At 40.7% G+C, this 26,940-nt stretch overlaps 1 protein-coding gene across 1 annotated transcript in view; it reads left to right on the top strand.

Moving 5' to 3' along the window:
* The window catches only part of cnn3a (calponin 3, acidic a), a 41,524-nt gene extending 24,018 nt beyond the window's left edge, over positions 1-17,506 (top strand). Inside the window, exons 2-7 of the mRNA XM_070986383.1 lie at positions 12,401-12,522; positions 12,692-12,758; positions 13,176-13,313; positions 13,429-13,545; positions 13,821-13,967; positions 16,420-17,506. Of these exons, the coding sequence (XP_070842484.1) occupies positions 12,401-12,522; positions 12,692-12,758; positions 13,176-13,313; positions 13,429-13,545; positions 13,821-13,967; positions 16,420-16,761 (933 nt within the window). The 3' untranslated portion in view covers positions 16,762-17,506. The remainder of the gene's footprint in view (positions 1-12,400; positions 12,523-12,691; positions 12,759-13,175; positions 13,314-13,428; positions 13,546-13,820; positions 13,968-16,419) is intronic.
* Positions 17,507-26,940: the final 9,434 nt, after the last annotated feature.

Genomic DNA, 26,940 nt, shown 5'->3' with positions numbered 1-26,940 from the left:
TATTGACACTGTGGAGTCCTTCCGCTTCCTGGGAACTATCATCTCCCAGGACCTCAAGTGGGAGCCGAACATCAGCTCCCTCATCAAGAAAGCACAGCAGAGGATGTACTTCCTACGGCAACTGAAGAAATTCAGTCTGCCAAAGACAATGATGGTGCACTTCTACACAGCCATCATTGAGTCCATCCTCATCTCCTCCATCACCATCTGGTACGCTGCTGCCACTGCCAAGGACAAGGGCAGACTGCAACGTGTCATTCGGTCTGCAGAGAAGGTGATCGGCTGCAATCTCCCGTCTCTCCAGGACCTGTACACCTCCAGAACCCTGAGGCATGCAGGAAAGATTGTGGCTGATCCCTCCCACCCTGGACACTCCCCTCTGGCAGGAGGCTGCGGTCCATCAGGACCAAAACCTCACACCACAAGAACAGTTTTTTCCCGTCTCCTGTCAGCCTTATTAACAAGGCCCGGAACCCCCCCTGACACTTCACACTTCACCTCTGACCCTACTGGTCAGTGACATTGCCACAACCATATGCGTTACATTAATGCTCTACTTGGACTCCCTTGAAAAAACAGTCTGTGCCTCTGTGGAGACTTGTGTACATATATTTATATTGTGAGATTTATTATTTTACTACTGTTACAGTTCTTCTACTGTTGTATTTTTTTACTTATTTTCTTATTTTTATATTACTTACTGTCATATTTTTAACTTTTTAATTGCTTCTTCTTGATAGATGTGTCATGCACCAACCTCACCAAAGCAAATTCCTCATATGTGTAAATCGTACTTGGCAATAAAGCTTTTTCTGATTCTGATTCTGATTGACCAGTCAGAGTCAAGAGATTTGAGGGGCAGCACCCAAGTTCACCATAGAAACCAAAATGATGATCCAGAGGGAAGTTACCCCCAGAGACAGTATATCACATGAAGAGCACTCCCCCCACTCTAGAAACCCCCTCCTCTTTATGTAAACAATCAGGACCTTCGCACTCTCTGCTTTCATATGACACCAGGTTTGTGTGGTTTGCTTGATGGTGTAATCAACAGACGCTTGAAAGTGGTTATATGCTATTTTCATGTTTTTGTTACATGACCATGTAATTTCTTGGGGTATGAACTATGTTTCGTTTGTGTGGCAATGCTTGTTAGAGGCTTTTACCTGAGTTTCTCCCTGTCATTCTGGTATGCTACAAGGTAGGTTTGGTGCTTCCTAGCGTGAGCATTGACCATCTGAATTGCGGGCATCTCAAGCTGCCCCCTGTACAGGCGGCACTTGTATTGAAGAGAAAAAAAAATAGAAAGATGTTTTTTGACTAACCTCTCAGAGGCGTCCTGCCGAATTCCCTGAGTCTGAGGTACTGTTGGGGCCTTCCCTCCCTTCAGGATCCGATTCAGGTTCGAACATGTACAGTTGAACTACGAAAGGACTCTGTTCATTGCCGTCATGTCTGCTACTGTACTTTCACAGGGGTAGTGCTACCAGAGTCTAAACTCTCCCTGTTACCATGGTAACATGGGTGGGGCAGCAGCATCTCATTAGCATTTAAAGTTACAGACACTGAAAACAGCAAATTCTGAAAGGGATTGAGAGGGAAATAGAGGGGCGTGGGAATCTTTTCTTAAAAGCTGTTTCCAGCAAACAGCTTCAAAAACATGTTTTATGGAAATCATAGACCTACGTAACTTATTGAAAAAGCTTCATAATATGGGACCTTTAAACAAAACCAGTTCAGACTACATAACCTCTGATTGTGCATTCTAAGTGTGTTAGACAGAATTTTGTGTTCTCATCAGGAAATGCTTTTGGGTTCACAGATGAAAAGAGAAGGGAGTTTGTCTAGTTTTCACTTCCATCAGGCTCAAATCGATTCCTGCTGTGGGTGCAGTTTGCATGTTCTCCCCGTATTCACCTGGGGTACCTTTCTTAACACCCCCCCCCCCCCCCCCCAATAAAAACATGACCACCAGACCAATGGTGACAAAAGACACTGGGTACCCGGGTGCAGGTCGGATGGCAGCCCATGACTCCTGGTCTGCTGCAGAGGAAGGACTACCAGGATGGGTTAAACGCTGATCACAAATTTCACCAATTGCATGGCGTGTGATAGCGTGCATGTAGTGTGTGTGACAAATAAAAGGGATAGAGGGGATGGATGGTGGAGGAGAAAAGTAGGAAACCTTTTGCCCCTGAGGCTTGAAAATTATACATACCCATACATCTTTATCTCACATAATTGGGATAAACCTAGTCTACAACATTTATAACATCTAAATATCTGCATTTCTTGTTTCAAATACAGCAGTAGTAATGGGCAGAAAAGAATTTCTGTTTTTGATTGGATGCAATCAGTTAGTGAATCGTATTTTTTTCTGTATTATATGATTGGAAATCAAATACCTTTGCCTTTTAGACAGCTATTCAGACAAACAGGACGTTTGAAGAGGTGTCTTTGGGCTCTGAGGAATTGTGTGTTTCACTATATATTGATACTTGATGGAAAATTAAATGAAAACTAAACATTATTTGGTTTTCCTGTGGTTTTTTCCTTCCCAAGAGAGTCTCCCCGCATCAGACATTTGGCAATAATTTTACCAATGAGGTACAAAACTACACAACTATGATAGGCTTTTACTCGGCCCCATTGTGGTGCCTGTGGGTCGCTTTGTAATGCATTTGCCAAAAAAGATCAAAACAATTTAACAAATATATTTGCTTGTATGCTTGTCTCCTCAAGAGCCCTAAGAACCTGCCACATCAATCAACCATAGGAAACAAATAGTAGAAGTATGCCTATAATTCTAGTAAACAAGACAAGAGCATGAGAAAGCATATCCCTTATTCATGTTCCTAAAACCTCTTGGGTATGGTGCCTATAACCAGCATCGCTGTCAAAGTTTGTCAATTTGTCTGTTAATTATCTGTTATCTATCTAGAGCAATGTAGACCATAAGAGTAATGTGTAACTCAGGATATGATTCAGTGTCCATCATGCTTGAAACAACCAACAATTGTTTGTTTAAAAAGTCCTTCAATCACGCCTTGAGTCAGAGTGCTTGTATCTGTTTTGAATGGCCACACTGGAAGTTGCCTAGAGAAAAGCTTGCAGTCATGGCTGCAATCCACCAGCTCCTTGACCTCTCTGTGCTTCATGTACTTTATTGTCATAACAATTACAGTGAAGTAGTCACTGGTAATGAAATTCTTAATAGTGGTTAATATATATATAATATATAAACAGATATAGACAGGTATCAATCACTCAAACTTTTTGTTTTATTATTTTATCATTGTTTGTCATACGTCAACTGCAACTCCAACTGCTGAACGTACTGAAGAGTGGGAAAGAATGAGTTTAAATAAAAAAACACTTAAATGAATAAAATTCAGTATAAATGTAAAGTATAATGTAATAATGTATATAATAATAATGTATATAATAATAATGTATATATAATAAAATAAGAGTAAAAGTGCAAATTGAAGTAAACACACAAAAGCCAGGCTAAAAAGGCATGTTCTAAATTTCTTTCTAAAGATATCAACACTTTCTGCCCACCTCCCTCAGGTCCCCCAGCAGGCCATTCCAGGACCCTAGGAATAACCAAGAGAGTAGTAGTCCAGAGAGAGACTATGTAATGATTTGTAGATCAGTAACACAAGATCAATAACACAATCTTAAAATCAGTAGTAAAACTAACAGGCAGCCAGTGCAGCAATTTTAAAACAGGGGTCATGTGTGCTCTCCTTCTGATCCTTGTGAACATACAAGTAGGTGAATTTGTATTAGCTGAAGATGATCTATGGCTTTTTTTTTTTTTCTCTGCACAAGATGAGATGCACTAGGCAGATGGGGAGATACTCATGAGCATCTGGATGTGGACGGCTGTTAGTTTCCCCACTCCACCACACCTGATTCAAATGATCGGCTCGTCAAGCTCTGCAGTGGCTTGATAATGAGCCGATCATTTGAATCAGGTGTCTTGGAGTGGGAAACATAGAAAACATGCAGGGCAGGGGGGCCCGAGGACCGGAGTTGAGAAACACTGTGTTAGTGTATCAGAGCCTGCTACTCACATACACCATTTTAACTTTAGGGAATATGAGGTTAAACCCTTCAGTTGCTCTGACATGTTTGAATGCCTTGTACATAACCATCTCTCCACTGTTGTTGTAGAGCATAAACCAGGGCCGGAGTGGGACTCATTTTCAGCCCTGGAGTTTCATACCTCAGACCGGCCCACTTTAGATCACAACCTATTATTATGAAAATCATGTATACATTTTAAGTCTACCATAGTGCACTGTTATGTAAAGCCTTGTAATTCAGAGTATTTTTCTAAAATATTTCCAATTCAGTGCAAGTAAGGGTTGCTTCACAATGTAGATTTATATGAACATGAGTGCACAATCTCAACATTATTCTCTACAACACATCCTTTTCAACAATATCTGAATCTATATTCTGTTCAAATAAGTGTTCGTTTGGGCATAGAAAGCTTGTTCACACACCACTGCATGAAAAGTCACATTTCCATCAATTTCCGTCACTGTAAATTGCCGTGGAAGTTCTCGCTCAGCCACTGTGACCACGAGGTGTTAAAATGCAAATGTAAATGCTGCAAAGCTATACAAATGCAAATTGGGATTTTGTGTGTGTGTGTGTGTGTGTGTGTGTGTTCTGTGCCTACAGAATACAAAGATTTTTTTTTTATGAGGATTTAAAAGTGTGTTTAAATCATTTTATAGGTTACATACAGGATAAGTGTCCTGACTCTCAAAGGTCTTTAATTTTCCGCTTAAATTGTCAAAATCAATCAATCAAATCAAATTGAATCTACAGTTCTTGGACACTGGTCACAATTTTTCGCATTTTGCCACCACAACACCAGATGAACAATGCTTGTGTGATTAGCTGGCAAAATTCCTGCAGAGTAAGTCCACTGATGATTCTTTAAGTAGGAATAAAAAGGGAATACACCAAAGTAACTTTTCTTTTTTTTTTATTTTCGATGATGTCACTTTAGAAAATCAATTTAGAAAATCAAAGTACCTAACAAAATCACAGCATGTTTTTCATTTACGCAACAAAAATGGTCTCGCGAGAAATTCAGAGAGCGCGACCTTGCATATGATTGGACGCCTCCTCTGAAACAATGACGTCTGCAGAAAACGACCTCGGCGCGTCTGTGAACGTGAATCGAGCTTGGATTACAACAGTTACGTTTCGGGTCCTGCTAAACTTTAACTCTGTTCATACAATGGCCGGACGTCGTCTTCAGTTCATCCCAGAAGGCACTCCTCTGCGACGAGTGGACGGCCTGGCTGTGGAGCGACCATATCCAGAAAGTCCAAACAATTTAGAGAAGAAACTGCTGAGCGCCTTCAGTGGATTGTCTCAGCTGCTAACGCAGCTGATGGCGCAGTTGGCGAGGAGAATGACCGTGATAAAAGCCAGACTGCTCGCTCTGTAGGAGCAGCCCCGACCGAACTGCAGCTGCGGAGACGAAGAGACGGGTGCGCAAGTTATGTAAGTAACGTTAGCATTTAGTACCACATTGTGCAGTTTTTAGGGCGCCAAACCTTTATTATTCTTATTGCACTACGTTCCGAACGTTTGGTAATCGTTCACGTTACATTTAACATTACAATGTATTTTGTATTTTAAAGGAAAAGGTGCGACGTCTGCACAATAGTGACGGACACGACAGGCGATATGAACCTGAGCAGGGGTAAGTTAATAAAATACACAGGAAATACTCTGCAGAATATAAGTAAACGTAAATGTTGCATGACCTGTACTTTTTGTGTTTTACAGACTAAACTCGCCCCACAACGAAACGGTGACGTCATATTTGATGGCGACTTTAACTGGGAGTCCAGACATGGATGGTGTGGACAGCAGTCTTTTAAACCCTTTCTGTTGTTTCTTGTTGTTGTTTGTTACTGAAGCCTGTTTTAATTATTTCAAACCAATATATATTTTCTTCCAGCGGCCTGTAAGACATATTATGAGATGGTGTGGAGGAGCTTCAGGTATGCCCAGCCAGCTCTTTCAGTTCAGGCAGCAACTGTGAAGATTTCAGCTCGCAGGGTAAGAGACGGTAAGAGGAAGCGGGTAAGAGTCCCATGAATGCCGCTTTATTTTCACAACAATGTAAAAATGGGCTGAATTTTATTTATTATCTGCATTGTTTTTGACAAACATGCTCACATATGTTATCATGTGTTATTGTTTCTTAGCAGTACTAATATTATATTAATACCTGTATTTACAGCTGCTGGAAGCAAGAAGGAGTGTCCTAGCTCTCCAAACTCTGCCAGACACTGCAAGATCGGCTGGAGAGCGACCCAAAGTATGTGGCAGCACACTGCAAAAGGCTTCGCATCGAGTCCCCTTCAAAGCGACAGGCGCCAACTCAGTATGACCCAGAGGCAGCAAAGAAGCATTTCTAAAGGCCTTAGACTCTTTTTCATGCACCATAGACCAGCGGCATGGCCCAACCCAGAGACTCTTATCAGTGAACCCCTCTGCACATTTCCTTGCTTTTTTTCCCCAGTAGTCACTGAATTTCCTTGGTTGATCCTTGTTAATGTGTGTGTCACGATTTCATTAAAGACTTTTTTTCAAAATGTTTCTGTCAACTGTGTTCTTTGTGTTCTACTGTGTGGTAGTGCAGAATTTCAATTTCAATTTCAATTTTATTTGTATAGCGCCAAATCACAACAGAAGTTGTCTCAGGACACTTTCCATATAGAGCTGGTACAGACCAAGCTCTTTTATCTACAAAGAAATCAACAATTCCCCCATGAGCAAGCACTTGGCGACAGTGGCGAGGAAAAACTTCCTTTTAACAGGCAGAAACCTCGAGCAGAACCAGACTCTGGGTGGGCGGCCATCTGCCTCGACCGGTTGGGTGAGAGAGGAAGAGCAAGAGAGGGACAGACAGACAGACAGACAGACAGACAGACAGACAGAAATGCAGTCAGAGAGAGAGAGAGAGACAGACAGACAGACAGACAGACAGACAGACAGACAGACAGACAGACAGACAGACAGAAATGCAGTCAGAGAGAGAGAGACAGAGAGACAGACATGCAGTCACAGTAACAGTGACAGTGGATGTAATAACAGCAGTAGCAGTTGCAGTGGATGTCAGGCAGGGCCAAGGCAGGAGATGCAGCTGAAATCCACAATCCAGATTCAGCCACTGTCCATGGGAACCTGCAAGACGACAAAGCACAGAGACTCCGGGGAAGGAGCTAAGTTAGTAATATGCCGTGGTAGGACATGAGAGCGTGCAGATGGAGAGGGACAGAAGGACAGAGGAGCTCGGTGTATCTTTGGATGTCCCCCGACAGTCTAATCCTATAGCAGCATAACTAGGGGCTGGTCCAGAACAAGCCTGAGCCAGGCCTAACTATAAGCTTTATCAAAAAGGAAAGTTTTAAGCCTACTCTTAAATGTAGAGACAGTGTCTGCCTCCCGGACAAAGACTGGAAGATGGTTCCACAGGAGAGGAGCTTGATAGCTAAATGCTCTGACTCCTGTTCTGCTTTTTGAGACTTTAGGAACCATAAGTAGACCTGCATTCTGGGAACGCAGTGTTCAAGTAGGGCAATAAGGTACTATGAGCTCTTTAAGATAAGAAGGTGCCTGGCCATTTATGGCTTTGTAAGTAAGGAGGAGAATTTTAAACTCTATTCTAAACTTTACAGGGAGCCAGTGCAAAGTGGCGAGTATTGGAGAAATATGATCTCGCTTCCTGGTTTTTGTCAGAACACGTGCTGCAGCGTTCTGGAGCAACTGGAGAATATTCAGCAACGAATTTGGGCAGCCTGATAGTAAAGAATTGCAATAATCCAGCCTGGAAGTTATGAATGCATGGACTAGTTTTTCTGCATCATTTTGAGACAAAATATGCCTGATTTTTGCGATATTATGTAGGTGAAAAAAGGCAGTCCTTGAAATTTGTTTTACATGGGAGTGAAAGGACATGTCTTGGTCAAAGATGACTCCCAGATTCTTTACAGTGGTGCTGGAGGCCAGCGCAATGCCATCCATAGCTGCTATGTCATCAGAAAGTGACTTTCTAAGATGTTTAGGGCCTACTACTATAACTTCAGTTTTGTCCGAGTTTAGCATCAGAAAATTGCAGGTCATCCAGGTCTTTATGTCATGAAGACATGCTTGTAGTCTATTTAATTGACTGGTTTCTTCCGGTTTCATTGATAAATATAGCTGGGTATCATCTGCATAGCAATGAAAATTTATTGAGTGCTTCCTGATAATCTTACCTAAAGGAAGCATATATAAGGTGAATAGAATTGGTCCAAGCACAGAACCCTGCGGAACTCCATAGCTGACTTTAGTGAGCACAGAGGCGTCGTCATTAACGCGTACAAACTGAGAGCGATCTGACAAGTAAGATTTAAACCAGCTTAGCGCAGTTCCCTTAATGCCAATGAAGTGTTCCAGTGTCTGCAATTGGATGCCATGGTCAATGGTGTCAAATGCAGCACTAAGATCCAATAAGACTAGTACAGAGACAAATCCTTTATCAGATGCAAGGAGAAGGTGGATCGCCAAATAAATCAATGAATCATCAATCAAATAAAATATATATGTCATTTATATTTTATATATACATAAATATAACAATATAATAACTATTTTTAATATATTGATTTATTATATAATATATGAATTTAATATGTATTTATTATTATTATTATTATTATTATTTGTGGCGCACAGATGACCAATAGCAGCAGAGTTGTCATCCAATCACATGATCATTCACTCATGTGATTGGAGTTGCTATCCAATCACATGATGGTTTCCTTTTAAAATGCCTGTGGAATCATCCAATGGTTGTTTTTGAAGTCAGCAGGCCAGCCTGAGTAGATCAACGTTGGTAGCATTCATGTGCTAATTAGAGCTATTTGCACCTTCGCGAAGGTGCGATTAACCCCGCCCCCCGCCGACAGATGGTTCGTTTCCGACGATTTTCGGAGCCGGCGAACTTCCCCGTAAACTTGCCGTAAATCGCCAAAAATCAACGAACTTCGCAGGGATTTACGGGTCGAAAATGTGGTTTTTCATGCAGTGACTCTGTTACAACAGCTCACCTGTTCCTTCCATACTGACAGAAGCAATCCCCTCATCACTACTGGCTCCTGGCTCTGCTTCTGACACTAAATCACATTTTAAAAATGGTCATAATTCTCAGCACAAATCTCCCCTTTTTACAAAGCCTTCTGATCAGTTCAGGTCAGTTTCATTAATGTAGTGCTGAATCATCTAGCATCTCAGGGCACTTTTCATATAGAGCAGGTCTACACTATACACTATTAAGTGTAATAATAATCACTCAATGAGCAATCCTACCTGCCCACTCTGGACTTGTGGACTCATGGCTGGTGCTTGGTGCTGGATCTTGCTTCTGACTCTGAGGGGCTACAAGACAAAGTTTCCCAGTTATGTGGCACTGTATCATACTATAATTTAAATAACGTTGTGTTATATGCCACAATGCTACACAATTCATTGACATGATAATTAATTCACTTGAACGGTGGTTTGCAGCATCTTGCCGTGCCCGTTTCATCGTCCTCATTTGTCGTTTACAACCGCGAGCTCGTTTTACTGAAAAAGTTGCCAATTTTAGCACATTTGGCTGCATCTGCTTCCAGAGCTTTCCTCTTTTTAATTCTTGCCTTCTCCGCGCCACCCTTGCTCTTCCTATTTTCCATCTTTCAAACACCACTGACCGAGTGCACGGACATGTTACGTTAGGGTGCAAAAAAAAAAAAGAGAGAAAGAAAAGAAAAAGAAAAAATTACTGCCAATTGAGGCCCAGGGACAGCGATAGCAGAATGCAAAAAAAAAAAGTGAACACCGTCCCTCGCGGCCCAAACATCAGACCGGCCCACCGGGAATTGTCCCGGTCCTCCCGATTAGCCACTCCGGGCCTGACATAAACAGTTTGCAAATAGAGCTAACAGGTCTGTTAATGTTGCAGTTTAATTGCATCTGAGGAGAGGAGAGAAGACAGAGAAAGTGGTGTGTGCTACATCCACAATTACTGGATGTGATCTCCCACCCCTAGTGGAAATCTGTAAGACTAGATTACAGAAAAAGGGCCTTGAGTTCTAAAGGACCCCTCTCATTTAAAGTGTTTGAAACACTTTGTTTAGTGGGTGGTTTGATGTTGTTGCATAATTCCCAACATGTGCTAGGGAATGCTCCAATCACTTATGTTAACATGACAATAAAGTAGTGAATCTCTAAGTGGCCAATGAAATTACAGTTTTAAATAATGGACTAGCCACATTAATTTGTGCGATTTTAGGTCAAGAAGGGGACAGGTTCAGCTGGTTTATATTTAACTTAAAACCACAGCCTTGTGTTTGGCAGGCAGTGTTGTTGTCCTCTCACTGGGGACAGTTTGGTGCAACGTCTGTTAATGTTGTGTTTGCTTGCATGCACGCCCACAAAATATTCATTAAAAATAAGAACAGAAAACAGAATTGGTATGTATTTTGCACAGACTTGCAAACAATCAATTACTTATACCCATCTGTATCTGAAATGGCAATTTTTGTTATAACTTTAGCAGTCACCTTTGTTTTCTCTTCCTAATAAGTTGTTTTCATAATCTGGTTAAACCTGTGTAAACCCTCTGCATCTTGCTAACAACAGATTTTTTGTATCAGAATAGATGAGCATGTTTTCTTTTGCCAAGGATGTTGTTGAATTTATGTCTCTGTGTTAACCAGAATTAAATTGTTTTAGTCTCAAGTGAATGTGTAATGATGTGAGACTGCCAAAATAACAGCTGGGCAGTGTAGCCAAAGCAAGATTAAACAGCGGAGTTGAAGTTACAGTAGGCTGTAATAGAGAAGAGCAGTCCATTGCCTACCAATGCAAACTGCAAATTGATCATTTTACAAGTTGAATTCTAAGGTTGCTGTCACTAGCTGTTAATATTCACACGAGGCAACAAATCCAAACTCACTGGTGAAATTCAAGAGTGCCACCTAAATGAGCATGCACGTCCCCCACAGACTGGAGCATCCAGGTCCAGCAGCTGGTTTCACATAATTGTTAGAACCATCCATATAACGATGCCAGTCTTGGATTAGCTATGACACTCATTTAAGTTTGAGTTACACAGCAACAAAGATTTGCTTAGTCCTAAGTTTGAGTTACACAGCAACAAAGACTTGCTTTGTCCAAGTCTAAAAGGCCAGCCTCCCTACATCCAGAGACATTTGGTCAGATACTGAATTGGTGACACTTATCTTGTGTGTCCATCTTGAAGCTGTGGTGATTGTATAGATTTTTCTGCTGCTGGGTTGAAGATGTGTGTGAAGCATCCACCTTTTAGAATTTTTTTGCATCTGTGCAGCAACATGCATATTTGAGGCATTTATCTATTGTCATGACTATAACTTTGGTTGTGGCTCAGGCAGTAGTAGGTTGTCTGCTATTCGGGTTGGTGATTTGATCCTCTGCTCCTTGTCCCTGAGCAAGATAGTGAACACCAAATTATGCGTTTCTGTGAAAGTGTTGGAAAATACTTTGAGTGTTCAGTATACATGTGATCAAGCTCTCTATCAGTCCTCTGTACTTCTCTGTAAAAACAGATTGTAGTGAAGACAGTATGTGTCTCAGTGGAAATTATTCACTGGAATCATACATGTCAACATTAACTTCCATTTTGCCAAAAAATACATTTACCTTTTATTGAATTCCTTCAAAGTCTTCACTACATATATTAGATGAGTCTGGATAGATGGCTGTAAACTGCAACTTGACTGGTTGGCAAAGGGACACAACTGTGAGGCGGTAGGGTTGAATATCGACCCCTGTTCAGTCTAATCAGGTCTGGCAGGGTCCTGTTCTTACTGCTGTGGATGTCTTGTCTGTGTGTCATTTCCTGGATGAATGCAAGTATCTCCTATCATCCCTCTGTCATCTGTCTCTTTACCAGATGGTTCCTCTCTCGTGGACTGTCTGTCATCTATCAGTAAACTAGATGAGTATCTATTACCATACTGGTTAGTGAAAAAAAATGAATATGAAAAATAAACATCATTCGTTCAGACTTAGTCTTACTCCTGCTCATATCACTGAAGGTCAGAATCAGGATATATCAGCTGGGTTTCTGATGGAAATCGAACAGAGTATAAAATATATTATTTTACTTGTGTCACATGAGAAAGATTTCTGGGGCTCAAAATTCACTTGCCTCTCATTATCATATAGAGCTGCTGGCACAATGTGGCCTAGTGCAGCTTGAACATATTAATTCTCATTCATATTTAGAGATTTTTTTTCTCCAAAATTACTTATTAATATAAACTTAGCATGATGTTATGTCTTTCAGATTGCTCAGAAATATGACCCACAGAAGGAGGAGGAGCTCCGCTTCTGGATTGAGGAGGTAACAGGAATGTCAATTGGAGAGAACTTCCAGAAAGGCTTGAAGGATGGGGTCATCCTCTGCGAGTAAGTTCTGTGTGTGTGTGTGTGTGTGTGTGTGTGTGTGTGTGTGTGTGTGTGTGTGTGTGTGTGTGTGTGTGTGTGTGTGTGTGTGTGTCTGTGCATACTTAATTCTCCATAGATGACAGATCACATTATTTTTTTTTTCATACATGTGTTTTCCTTGCACTCTTAGACTGATTAATAAGCTGCAACCTGGTTCAGTAAAGAGAATCAACCTTTCCCAACTGAACTGGCACAAGGTAAGGCCTGCTCTGAACTGGAAACACTGCAGGGCTTTCAAATTTTCTGCTGATCACACAAAGTAACTTAAAACTGGAGTGTGGGACTTTTACATAAAAATGAAAGGCTGTAAAAGTCAGACTCTTCCGAGGTGAGTTCACACAATGCTGATTAAGCCTATCACTGCCAGATAGACCTCTGTATTTCGCAGCCTTTCAATGCACTGCACAGTTGCAAAGAAAGCAACTTAGAAGTCAGCATCATGAAAAAGATATTCAGCTCCTTTAAGACCAGTCTAAGGCTTCGAGGAACAGTGGACTCATCCATGAAGCTTTCACAGCTTTTTACTAACAGCTTTACTTGCTTCCTCCTGGTTTTGATAAAGTCCCTGTCCCAGCGCCCATTACTATTTTTCTTTTTTCTGTTGCTCTCTGCAGCTGGAAAACCTTGGGAATTTCATCAAAGCTATTCTGACATATGGCCTAAAGCCCAATGACATCTTTGAGGCCAATGACCTGTTTGAAAATGGGAACATGACTCAAGTACAGACCACACTGCTTGCACTGGCCAGCATGGTGAGTGAACACACAGCACAGAGGGTTATTGTCAACTTAGGAACACATTTTCTTTTGTTATAGGAAGCAAATCACGTCACATCAGTCCTTTGACCATCATTATGCTCTCCATTAGGCAAAGACCAAGGGAATGGACACAAAGATTGATATTGGGGTGAAATATGCAGACAAACAAGCTCGACATTTTGATGATGAGAAGATCAAGGCTGGTCAGTGTGTCATTGGACTGCAGGTAATCATGACTTTTGATTAAGTGGTTCTGAGAGCCAGCATATGAGCTGATATCCTCAGGCTGGTGCTCGTTTGTAGTTTTAAATGTACAGTAAATGCTTCAGTGCCATTACTGCCCTTGAATAAAAAAACAGTTCTGTCAAAATTGATACACTGAAACTGACACAAGTTTCAATAACCTTCATTTAAAATGTTCATTTTAGGGTTATTTTAAACAGGTTAGACTGATATGTCATTGCATTTGGTGAGATCCTATTGCTGGCTTTTTGTCATCAGATGGGGACAAACAAGTGTGCCAGTCAGGCTGGAATGACTGCTTATGGAACCAGAAGACACCTGTATGATCCAAAGACTCAGACTGACAAACCATACGACCAGACCACCATCAGCCTGCAGATGGGAACCAACAAAGGCGCCAGCCAGGTTAAAACCCACTCCTCTTTTATTGCTGCTCTTAGCTTTTTATTTTTACCCAATTCCAGACCAAAACCAGCAATTTAATACCTAACATGACGAAAATATTTCCCACATATCCACAGTCACATTGTTAAGTGGCTGTACTGAAATTTTAAAGCCACATACTTTATCCTGTCCTTTATCCTATCCACAGTGTCATCTCATCCTGGGCCGAGTTTTGAGACCTCTGTCTCTGAGATTTCTGCCTCCACCCAAGTATAATTTAGGTGAATGGGACTTGAAAGGCTGATTACAGCATTGAAAAAATACACATAGGAACTCATCAACCTCACTCTATCCATAGACAGTGTCCCTGTTACTCAGGATAATCCACAGAACATGTTTGCAGCATTTATAGGGACTGTTTCCTCAGTAGAAAGTAGTTCCAGTGAAAATTGGTTGATTATGTAGAGAAACCGGATAATGAGACTGAAATTTGTCATGTTGTTGGTGGAGTTGTGTTGTTTCAGACACCGCTGTGACATGAAATATGATTCAGAAAGCCCAGTTGGAATAACAATATGTTATGTCATAATATCAATATGAAGGTTACTCAGACCCCATACATGCATATGATTAGTCGCTACAGTGACTTGCCGTGCACATAATGTTTGTAGTCAGGTTCTCAGGTGAGTACCAGGAGATTACATTCACTCAAATACAGGAAGACATAGGATGTGCCTGCTGAGTTTTATGAAATGTTAGGAAAAAACATCACACAGAAATTGCAGTTGTTCATTCATCTTGCTTAGCGAGTGGGTAACTTGATGTTTCATTTTGAGTAGTTTGTTTGCAGTAGCTTGTGCTGGAGGATTGAAATTCTTCTCCTGTGGCTGAATGTGAAAGTAGCTGTTCGGTGTCTAATGTTTTTTGGACATCTCTCACAGCAGGTTACTTCATTGAGACTGTGTGTTGACAAGAAACACATATAGACGAGAAATGATGACCAATGACCATTGCTGCCATCTTCTTCTGTTGAGTTTTGTGGTGGTTGTCATCCATAAGTGTTGCATTACTGCCATCTGCTGGATTGTAACTGCTCCACAGTGAAAACCATTTACAGGGTCCACCCACAGTGATCCCATTCATGTATTCATTCTGGCGAACCCTCACGTTTTTCCCCATTTTCCTCCTATTTAAATATTTTCTCATAAATCTCCCCTATTCTTAAAAAAATGAAAATAAAAATTGACAGGAGGGATAGCCGCCTATTTTCTGTGTTTACTACATTCCACTCTGGTACAGCAGGTGGCAGTATGTAGAACATCAGCTGTAATATCTAGTGACGAGGAGTCATACAGAAAAACAAGATTAACAAGAAGAAGATTAAATGTGAGAGGAATGGAGTACCTGCCAAAAAGTCTAAACTTTGTGCAAGTATCTCATCAAATGGGAGGAGGCTTTCTGCTCCATTCTGCCTTTTGCTGTTGACTTTTTTCATATGTCCTTGCTAGTGACAATTGTGTTTCTCACTGGAAGTTATCGACATATCAATATAATGATAACTTCCATTTCATGCTTCAAATTTAATTAAAAAAAAACAAAGAAAAACACCCTCTGTGAGCTGACAGACTCTTTTTCAGCAGCTCCAGTAGCACAAAGCACACACCCACAGCAGTGAACAGTCACTGCCGAGCAGCATAGCAGATAAGAATGAATCTGAAAGACTGAATGTTTGTGACAGCTATTTTGCTTGTGTTTATAAGATTGTGCCATTTTACAGAGTCGTTTATCTATAGATTTGTTAAAAGAGCTGGTATTTAATCACCACTCCTCTCCTCTCACCACTCCTCCTCTAACAGTAGTCAGGCCACCAACTTTAGTAACTTCAGCTGTAACAGTGATGACTGAGATATCATGGTTTACAGTTTTATGTCATGAATTAATGGTATGGGCACTATAAATAGCCAAAGCTGTGTGTAATGGTGGCCCATAATACCAGCTGTTCTGACTCTGTTGCTGATGAAACACAATCAATGAAATTCCACTGTTTCTTCTGTGCCCTTCTTCTCTTTGACAGGTCTAATGAGTGGGGGTATCAGTGTAAAGCCATTTCAACATTCAGTTGTGAATAATTGTGGGAGTGGAAATGAAGCTCATGGATGTGCACCCTGTTCTGCAATGACAATTTTGCATTTTTGAAAGAGGAGTGAAATAATACATGTCAAACTGGAAGGTTCTAAGACACCACTTATCAGCCACCAACAATGCAGTCCTGAGACCTCTACCCAGGCAGCTTAACAGCCACTCACACCAGGACTCACATGACCCCATAAAGTCATATGATGGGTGGGCGGGGTTCCTCTTAAGTTGTGGAATAATGTGATATTACTCCTCCAAAAATTATTGTCAAATCAGAACTGAGAATTCAATACAAGATGAGAATAAGTGTCTTTATGATGTGAAATTTCTGCTGCAGGCAGGCATGTCAGCCCCTGGTACCCGTAGGGACATCTATGACCAGAAGGTGGCACTGCAGCCTCTTGACAACTCTACCATCTCCCTCCAGATGGGCACCAACAAAGTGGCATCTCAGAGGGGTATGAGCGTGTATGGTCTGGGTCGACAGGTCTACGACCCCAAATACTGTGCCCCCCCAACAGAGCCAGTCATCCACACTAATGGCAGCCAGGGTACCGGTACTAATGGCTCAGAGATCAGCGACAGTGACTATCAGGCTGAATTCCAGGAGGATGAGTACCATGGAGGTTACCATGATGACTACAATTCCCATTACAATGATCAGGGCATTGACTATTAATGGAGACCTCCACCCCCAGAGCAGTATTAACGAGTGTATTTCAACTAGACAAGAGAGCAAGTCTTTTGCTGTCCTCACTAGTCTTTTTCTTCTCTTGAATCATAAAATGAAATGTTGCCCTGAATGCTTTCCTTCTTCACCTAGACTCTTTGATCCGAGCAGCAAAGGTTGTATGAAGTTGCAGTTGCAAAGAATAATGAGATACAGAGATACAGTGATGAAAATATTTTTTTAAGCTTAAGAGCATTCCTTTTAATACCCACTTTTTAAAAGTAGTGATAACTTTGTGGATCATTGGTGCAGCTTCAGGTGAAACTGCTGCATTCCAATCTTTGTATTCCTGGACTGAAGCTGTGCTGATGATCAATGTGAAAAGAATTCCTATATACACTCTTACAAAATAGGCAGATTTATGTACCTGTCTTCTCTCTGTGTTCTGTTTGTATTCATACACCCAGCTAGAGTTTCTGATACGGATAGTGCTTAAAATTTGTACTACAATTGATCACTACTTTTTTCCTTATGAGCATGATGGCTGTTCTTATAGTACAGATGGTCAAACCCAAGCTGACTCTGTTTCAAAGCTACGCCTCCTTGTCACGACATGACACATATTTTCATATTGTTCGTCTTTTATTCCCAAACTGTATTTATTGCAGTGACTCTCATTGTAAAACAGTCCACTGTTATGCATAGGGTCCATACAGAAAATGGTATGTTATAAATAAAGTCTCAAATCCTTCAATTCTGGAAGCTTGTCTGCACACTACTGTTACATATCACATGTCCAGCCACAAGAACGTTCTACATTCAGTGCTGCAGTTTCGGTGTATTAACATCAACAACATCTTTAGTAATTTCATGCTACATTTTATGGAGTGGAAAGATTGAAGCTGGTGGTTAATTCCTTATAACCAACAGCAACATGGAGACTGGTAAGAAACAGTCAAGAACACTCATACTGAAATGAAATGACAAGAGAATTGACTGTATGAATGTTGAGTCATTTTAAACAAAGTGGATTATAGATGTCATTTAATGGCCAACTCAAGTTCAAAGGGTGAATTTGTTTTATCATGTGAAAGGCTTTAAGGTCTGGTGTTCTGTAATTTTCATATTGTCAACAAATCCCATGTGCAGAGCCAAGCCAACAATGAAAAGATCCTACCATAGCCTGTGTAAAACATAGATGTAGTTTCCGTTGACTGTCGTAAATGGAGAAATTAGCTGTAGGGACCAAAACTGTTTTTGTACCAGATTTTAACCATGTGTATATATTTTTCAATATGGGCATCAATGGGGAGTGACTGGCTTTAGGAACCAGCCACACATGGCCCCTTGGGTAACTGCAGTTTTTGACACTTCGTGGTGTCTTCGACATTTCATGCTGTCTTCATTTTTCAGCCACGGAAGTTGCTACTACTGTTATTACATCCACTGTCACTGTTACTGTGATTGCATGTCTGTCTCTCTGTCTCTCTCTCTCTCTCTGACTGCATTTCTGTCTGTCTGTCTGTCTGTCTGTCTGTCTGTCTGTCTGTCCCTCTCTTGCTCTTCCTCTCTCACCCAACCGGTTGAGGCAGATGGCCGCCCACCCAGAGTCTGGTTCTGCCCGAGGTTTCTGCCTGTTAAAAGGAAGTTTTTCCTCGCCACTGTTGCCAAGTGCTTGCTCATGGGGGAATTGTTGGTTTCTTTGTAGATAAAAGAGCTTGGTCTGTACCAGCTCTATATGGAAAGTGTCCTGAGACAACTTCTGTTGTGATTTGGCGCTATACAAATAAAATTGAATTGAATTGAATTGAAAATTGAATTGCTTGGATACTACTAACAAGCATTGCCTGCTTATCCAAGCCTTGATATATCTTTTTCTGTTAGTTTAATGGATAGACTACTTAATTAATCCCAAAGGCAAACTGCAGTGAAAAAGCAGCTAACTCACATACAGCACAAAAACATATGAGGTTAGTAAAGAGGAAAATACAATAAAATCGCAAAAAAAAAAAAATACAATGAAATAAAAGATAAGAGTAAGAATTAAGGTGAAATCATGATCTTCATCTTAAGTATGCATTGAATAGAATGTCCACAGCACATTGATACATGAGCTTAATGAAATAGTCAATGTTTTCCAGGAAATTTTCCTCAAATTAAATCATCGATGGAATTTTCAAAAATATTTTCCCAGTTTTTCATACATTTTCAACAACGATCTACTTGATAGAAACTTCAACATTATAATCACATTAAAACCTTCCAAAATATTCAATTTTTTTACGCTGGAAGTCAGTCAGAAAACCTCTCAAACCTTTCAAACATTTACATGAAATCTCCATTCAAACTTTCAAACATTCATGAAACTTGAGACTTTCTCACATAAATTAACTTTTTTATATCATTCAAACTGGGGCTGCACGGTGGCGCAGCAGGTAGTGCGCGTGCCTCACAGCAAGAAGGTTGCCGGTTCGATCCCCAGGTCAGGCGGGGCCTTTCTGTGTGAAGTTTGCATGTTCTTCCCGTGCATGCGTGGGTTCTCTCTGGGTACTCCGGCTTCCTCCCACAGACCAAAAACATGCTCATTAGGTTAATTGATGACTCTAAATTGTCCGTAGGTGTGAGTGTGAATGTTTGTTTGTCATTACATGTGGCCCTGCAATCAGCTGGCGACCGGTTCAGGGTGTACCCCGCCTCTCGCCCATTGTAACTGGGATAGGCTCCAGCCCCCCGCAACCCCGAAAGGGATAGGCGGTATAGATAATGGATGGATGGATGGATATCATTCAAACTTTTTACATAATTAAGATTTTAATTCATGTAATTTCCTTTGCAGATTTTTACATTGGTATGTATGGAGTGGAATGTTCAGAGCTAGAGTGGAGTGGAAAATTGTTTAAAATCTTCTCTTAAACTTGCTCTTCCCACAACTCCACATACAAAATTTTTAGATCAAAATGTAGCAAAACGTGCCAATCGCAGACATGTAGATGAAAGACGACAGATGAAAACAGACTCACGCTTTTGGCTCCCTGAGCTTCCAAATGACATGGGTGCTAACCGAATGCCCATGTCTTACAATATTGCCATACAGGTGATAGGAGTTACTGTCTGTAAGGTACAGGCAGGAGAATCAGAGGTCTCTATGAAATGAACTCTCTGAGCAAGCAACTGGGAACGCACAGCTGATTGAGATGAGCTAATTAGTGGTGTTTGACACACACACACACACACACACACACACACACACACACACACACACACACACACACACACACACACACACACACACACACACACACACACACACACACACACACACACTCTTTTGGGTGCACTGATTACTAAATTTGGAGAAAGGTGTATTTTTCATTTGATGATGATGGAGGTAGGCTAGCATTGTCCTACTGCTTTTAGTCCATGCTAATATTGTAATCATGCCCTGTATCTCTCTCTGTACAGCTATATCTCTGTGCTGTTGTATCTGGTATGGGTTAAGGTTAGGGTTAGAATTTGGGTTCTTTCTGAGGCTCAAAATTGAAGAGATTGAAGCAAGATTTTAAGAGTCGTCAGACACACTTGGCCCGTTGAGGCTATAATGCTCTGTACTTCTCTAGCTCTAAAAAAAAATTCCATATATATATATATTTATAATTTTTGCTAAGCACCTGCAAGCCTTTTTACGCCAGGTGAAACTGCTCTCCCATTACTCTGGGCCTCCAGCCTGCATCACAGCCAGCACGGGCCATAGCTCAGGCCTGTAGCTCATGATGATCAGTGGCCTGTCAGTTTAAATCATATATCTGCCTCTGTCCTCCCATGGTCCCAGTCCCATGTACGAGAAGACTGATTTACATTCTGAGGAAGACAGCTGGAACTCCCATGCAAATCAAGCCCAGGGTTTCCAGGCTGAGAGTGTGTCCAACTGCTCTGCTCTTGTACTAGTAGGATCTGACTCTAACTAAAAACCAGGACAAACTTGCTAAATAGAGTTCAAACAGGATGGGTAACATGGGAGAGTTTGCAATGTGAGCTCTGATTAGAGATCTTTCATGAAGAAAAACGATCAGCTGTCTCCTTTTCCAGTGGTTGAACCCATCATCGTAAATCTCCACATTCATACATGTATCTCATCAATTTTGGTGAGAAATCAGCATTACTAACTGTTCAAGATTGACACCACAGATGTAGATTAGTGCTGGCCAATGAAAATGATACAGTGCAGCAAATCTAAGTATTTGGCATAAAAACTTTTTAATATGTTCTTAGCCCCTAGAAGCATGGGTTGGGGTAATACCAGCACCTTCTCCTTGCAACAAGTCAGGCCTGCAGAATTTGTTGTGTTTATATGCCTTCCCTTTTAAGCACCCCGTGGTTGCTGTGGTTACCATGCTTTTTTGGACTGTCTTGCGTTTTGACCCTAGATTCCACAGTCCTGCACAAAGCAGTGATTATTCACCAGACGGGGTGGGGGTGGGTGGGGGTGGGGGTGAATGCCATTACATTCTCATGAAGCCCATTGGCTGCTCACTCTTTGTCTTTAACTCTCTGAAATAACTGGGTGCCTGACTGAAGCCATAGAACAGACACAAACACTCTTCACAAAGAGAGATGACAGAGAGTGCCACTGCTCACTTAGCGCCACACCATCACTTAAAAACAAGCAAAAAAACAAAAACCTCTTAATGGCTCTTCAAACACTTAATATTTCATTTGACAGCAGAGATGATTAACAGAATGATAACAATACAAACTATTGAAAGCACTGAAAAAACTCTTAAGAGTTGTACTAAGATAGATGTATATGTTTGAAGCCTAAAGACAGAAAGCTTGTTTGGTCTCTGCTGATGTGTCTTTTAAACTGCAAATTTATAATATTATGGTCATCATGTATCATGTTACATTATAGGAAATTTAGGAACCAGTATTTTTAGAGCCTGATCCATTCTAGGAACTGAAAGTCAGGATATCTTGGCCTGCACAGACTTTGAACTGTTTTTTTTAAATCTGTCTCTTGTTTTGACCTAACAATCAGTAATGACTGCCATATCCTCCCTTCTTATCGTTTTTAGTCTATACAGCTGAAGGCTATGGTAATGGTTGCTGGTTGCTAGTTAACAGAATTTTTGATCATGATCAAAATACTATGCTTATTTGAAAGTCAGCTTTCAACCATGTTGACATGTTTTCATGGCCATTTTTCTGTCACCATTATAGTTTGATGGCTTGCTGGAGCTGAGGGAAGATGTGATATCCATTCTTAATCCTGTTTATAAATGTATTGTAGCTTTTTAAATCCCTTCTGATTAAGACCAGTAATGTCTCTCTTGTGCCTGTATCCAAGACAAGAAAGATCTCTTAGCACTACATCTGCATCAGAGAACCGACATTGAATTGAATCTGGCCTGCACAACTGCACAACATTATTTTTACTGACTCTTAGGCAAAGAGACACTGGAGAGATTATTGTGCAAATTAGCCTGTGTAGATGCAACATGTCACCTGTGAAAGGTGCTTCACTGTTCCACTGCATAACTATGGTAACATTGGATCACCAGATGATGACTGCTATAAAGGTTTTGAAGTAATGTGTTGCTGAGAATCAAACTCAAGTTTATTTTGAGGGTTGTCAACATGTTAGCTATTCTAAAAAGTGTTTCCATTGCAAGCTACGATATTGACAACATTAGTATACATTAATTGCATCTTGGAAAATCCTGGAGTGAAATCTGAGTGTCTACTTGGCAATTTCACTGGATTTTTCCCAGTGGAAAATTAGAATGTCTGTCTTTCCAACATGTCTGGAATGCAGCGTGTCTCATAATTATCTCTTGTTTACTCTTTTCCGTCTTTGTACCATGATGAACAGCTTCCTTAAGTTTAATGTAAAGTCATGCATTTTAGTTCCCATCTCAGGTGCTCATGCATGTGAACAGCTTGTACTCTGCTGTAATGTTTGAGGGTCAAACAGCTGCTTTTGAAAAATTCTCATCTGATGGAAGACTTCAAACATAAGATTCAGCGACATAAAATCACTACATTAGCAGCTCAGATATCAGTGATTTGCAGTTTGTCATCAACACATGCCTGAATAGCAGTTGTTTTGTCATGAACCTTTCTCAACCCATAAAATCCTAACAGTAAAATGGAATAAAAAGTTTGTTATAGATTTTATTCAGTACAATTATACTGTGGACTTTTGTCATTGATATGATGACAGCAATATTATCATCGTAAGGTCAAATTTATCATATGAAGACAGTGTAGTCCTTCTGGACCTCATCCTTTGAACACCACAAGATGGCGACTGTAACACACAATCTGCAAGGACACGGTCCCTCTGAACTTAATGATACTTTGTATCACATAAGCAGCAATCATCTCACATCCCATTTACTTTTCCACAAGCTACTTCATGTTAAGGCGTAGCCTTTAAATATAATTCTTTCAGGACTTGATAAAGCAGGATGATACCAGGGCAATTGCAAAGAATGAATTTATTTACACAGAACAAAACTACTGACAAAAATCTCAGTGGAAAAGGAAAATCAAAAACACACTCAAACTAAGTGGAATTTGCAAAAGAAACTACACTTGAGAACTGAATGCATGTCAATGTGGATCATGACCAGGAATTTGATCTCTCTGAAGATGTAAATGTTTGTGACTCAGGACTAGAGTGGCCATCCACTAATCAGAAGGTCAATTCCTAGTCTCTGCAGTTTACATGTCAAAGTGTCCCTCAACAAGACGAATGCCAAAATGCTCCCCATGCTGTGCCATCGGTGTGTGAATATGTATGAAGATAACACAAGAGACAAGATACAACTTCATTGATCCTACACTGGGGAAATAAAGATGTTACAAACAGCAATAATAGCAAGAATGAAAAGTAAAAATGAAAAATAAAAATCAACTATATACTGTATATGTACATCATATACAAAGAGTAGAAAAATAATATTGCCTTGAATATTTGAATTGCACACAGTGAGATATGGATAATAAAATACAATATTTGTACTATTTGTACTTTTGCTGTTGTATTTTAGCTGAATTTACAGGACCCAAAACACCAGGCTCAGACAGATGAGGCAGAGGCGGAAGAATTTTTAAAACAATTGAATGGATATAATGCAAGGAATGAGTCCAGACTAGGCAGAGTCAAATATAGTTGTACTTGTTCCTACAAGGGAGCACATATACACTGTGTGCCTACAATGTTGAGGGGGCTTTGTGACCTCTTCCTGCTACCGTAGTGGCACTGCCAAAATAGCAGACGTATGTGGGCAGATGAACAAAAATCAAGCATTTCCTAAGGTCCATCTGTGAGTGAGAGGGAGACAACTCTTGTTGAGTCGTTAATATTGAGAAACTCTGGTTGGTATTTTTGTGACCAGAAGGTTGCAGAAATGGTGTTGGCTAACCATAGCAACTGCCCACAGAGGACATCTAAATTGATTACAGATAATCAATCCAGATAAGAACACACAATAATTATCCTACATGGGTCGTAATAACAGTGACACTATTAAACACTTGGAACATATACAAGAAGGGAATCATAGGGAATACATGTAGCTTGGGTGGAACGGTGGTAACATTATCGCCTCACAGCTAGAAGGTCCCGGGTTTGATTCTCGCTGTGGGCGCTCGGAGTGTGTCCACCACCATGCCTTTGATGCCTGCTGCTCGAGGAAACTTCTGTGTGGAGTTTGCATGTTCTCCCCGTTCTCCCAGCAGTAGTAGTAGTGCAGTGAATGTCAGGTACGGCCATGGCAGGACATGTAGCTATAATTCACAATCCAGATTCAGCCACTATCCATGGGAACCTGGGAGACGACAAAGCACCAAGACTATGGGGAAGAAGCTAAGCTATTTTGAGGTTCCCCAACAGTCTTATCCTGTAGCAGCATAACTAGGGGCTGGTCCAGGGCAAGCCTGAGCCAGCCATTTATCAAAAAGGAAAGTTTTAAGCCTACTCTTAAATGTAGAGACAGTGTCTGCCTGCAGGACAAAGACTGGAAGATGGTTCCACAGAATAGCTAACTGCTCCGGTTCCCGTTCTGCTTTTGGAGACTTTTGGAACCATACGTAAGCCTGCATTCTGGGAACGCAGTGTTCTAGTGGGGTAATAAGGTACTATGAGCTCTTTTTTTTTCTTTTTCTTATTATTTTTTATGGCAATGTCAATGTGACAAGATGGGGCACAGGTGAAGTGTGAAGAGTTTCAGGGGGGGTTTCTGGGCCTTGTTGATAAGGCTTACAGCAGATGGGAACAAACTGTCAGAACACATGCTGCAGCGTTCTGGGGTTTCCTTTTGATTTTCTTATTTTCTTATTATTGTATTTTCCATTATTTCAAAGTCTTGTTTAATGTTTTCAGACCATGCACACAGACCTTCATTCAACCCTTTCACTACGATGAGCGCATGTTCAGCATGAACATTAATGTGGCAGTGCTGAACGTACGCTCTCTTTTAAACAAGACCTTTTTAATGAATGATGTCGATTTTAGATCATAAGTTAGACTGTCTTCTTTTAACCGAGACATGACACTGACGCACCTGTTTTTCTCACTGATGCTTCCCCACCAATTTTAAATTTTTTATTTTCTACTGGGGGGGTGGAACTGCATCAATCGTAACTAATGCACTGACTTCTACTGCAGTGTCTTTTAACTGTTTCACATCATTTGAGCACCACGCCTAGACCACCCCATCACTCTAGCTCTTTTGTCAGTGAATTTTCAGATCTTTTATCAATCATTCACACCACTTATAACAGGATTTTAATAACTGGTGATTTTAATCTACATGTTGGTGACACCTCAGATCCAATATCCAGAGAATTTTTAAATCTTTTAAACTGTCTTAATTTTAAGCAGCATGTCACGCAACAACTTACAACAGGGGACACACCCTGGAGTTGGTCATAACCCATGGCCTGTCCATTGGTGTGTCCTCTGTTGTCAACCTGGCTGTGTCTGACCACTATTGTGTGTTTTTTAACATCACCAGTTTTAACCAGCTTGAGGCCCCAGTGAGAACAGTGAAGAGACGCTACCTAACTTCTGAAGTGGCTGCAAATTTTATTGAGATTTTACAGGAGGAGAGTACTCCTGCTGAAATTTTACCTGCACCCTGTGATTTTATTGTTGACAATTTTAACAGCAAACTCAAGACCACTCTCGACTCAGTAGGTCCACTTTTAACTAAAACAATCACAAGAAAACCTACACCACCGTGGAGAAACAACGATGAAATACATAAACTGAAAAGACAATGCAGGAGTACCGAGAGGAGATGGAGGAAATCTAAAATAACCGTCCACCTCGAGACTCTACAGCAACAACTCAAAACCTACAATAATGCAGTTAAAAAGGCAAGAATTTCTTATTTTTCACAACTAATCACAGACCACAAAAATAACCCCTGATTTCTGTTCTCCACTTTTGACATTTTAACTAGCACAAATTTTAATAAAGTTTTTAACATGCCATCTGATGCTCTTTGTGAGAACTTTGCAGACCACTTCAGAACTAAAATCAAGGACATCAGATCCAGCCTTTTATCCCAACAAGTTTTATCTGTTAACACACTGGAATTGTTGTCCTTGCCTGAGGAAACACTGGAGAGTTTTGCCTTGGTTGATGCAAGGACACTTGGTTGAGTTTTCTCCCAAGTAAACCCAACAACCTGCCTTTTAGATCCATTTCCCACATCACTTTTAAAATCATTTTATGGATTCTTCAAGGAACAGTTTTTAAACATTATGAATTGCTCCCTTCAAACGGGTGTCTTCCCCACCGCTTTCAAAACAGCTGTGGTAAAGCCCATTCTGAAGAAGGGCACTTTAGACCCCAACGTTCTTAATAACTACCGACCTGTATCCAACTTACCCTTTTTAAGTAAAATTTTAGAAAAACTGTTTTTTAACCAAGTCATTGACTTGGTTAAAAAACAATATTTTTGAGACACATCAGTCTGGTTTTAGGATGAACCATAGTACCGAGACAGCACAGCAAGATTTTAAATGACATCAGGTGGAACTTAGATAACAAGAAACTCACAGTCTTGGTTCTACTGGATCTAAGTGCCGCCTTTGATACAGTAGACCATCACATTTTATTAAATAGACTCAGACACCTGGTTGGCCTCTCTGGTACTGTTTTTAAATGGTTCCATT

The sequence above is a fragment of the Chaetodon trifascialis genome, chromosome 18, assembly GCF_039877785.1.
Source record: "Chaetodon trifascialis isolate fChaTrf1 chromosome 18, fChaTrf1.hap1, whole genome shotgun sequence".
In the NCBI taxonomy this organism is placed as follows: domain Eukaryota; kingdom Metazoa; phylum Chordata; class Actinopteri; order Chaetodontiformes; family Chaetodontidae; genus Chaetodon; species Chaetodon trifascialis.
Note: the sequence above shows the minus strand (reverse complement) of the source record. Positions and strands in the feature narration are given on the sequence as shown.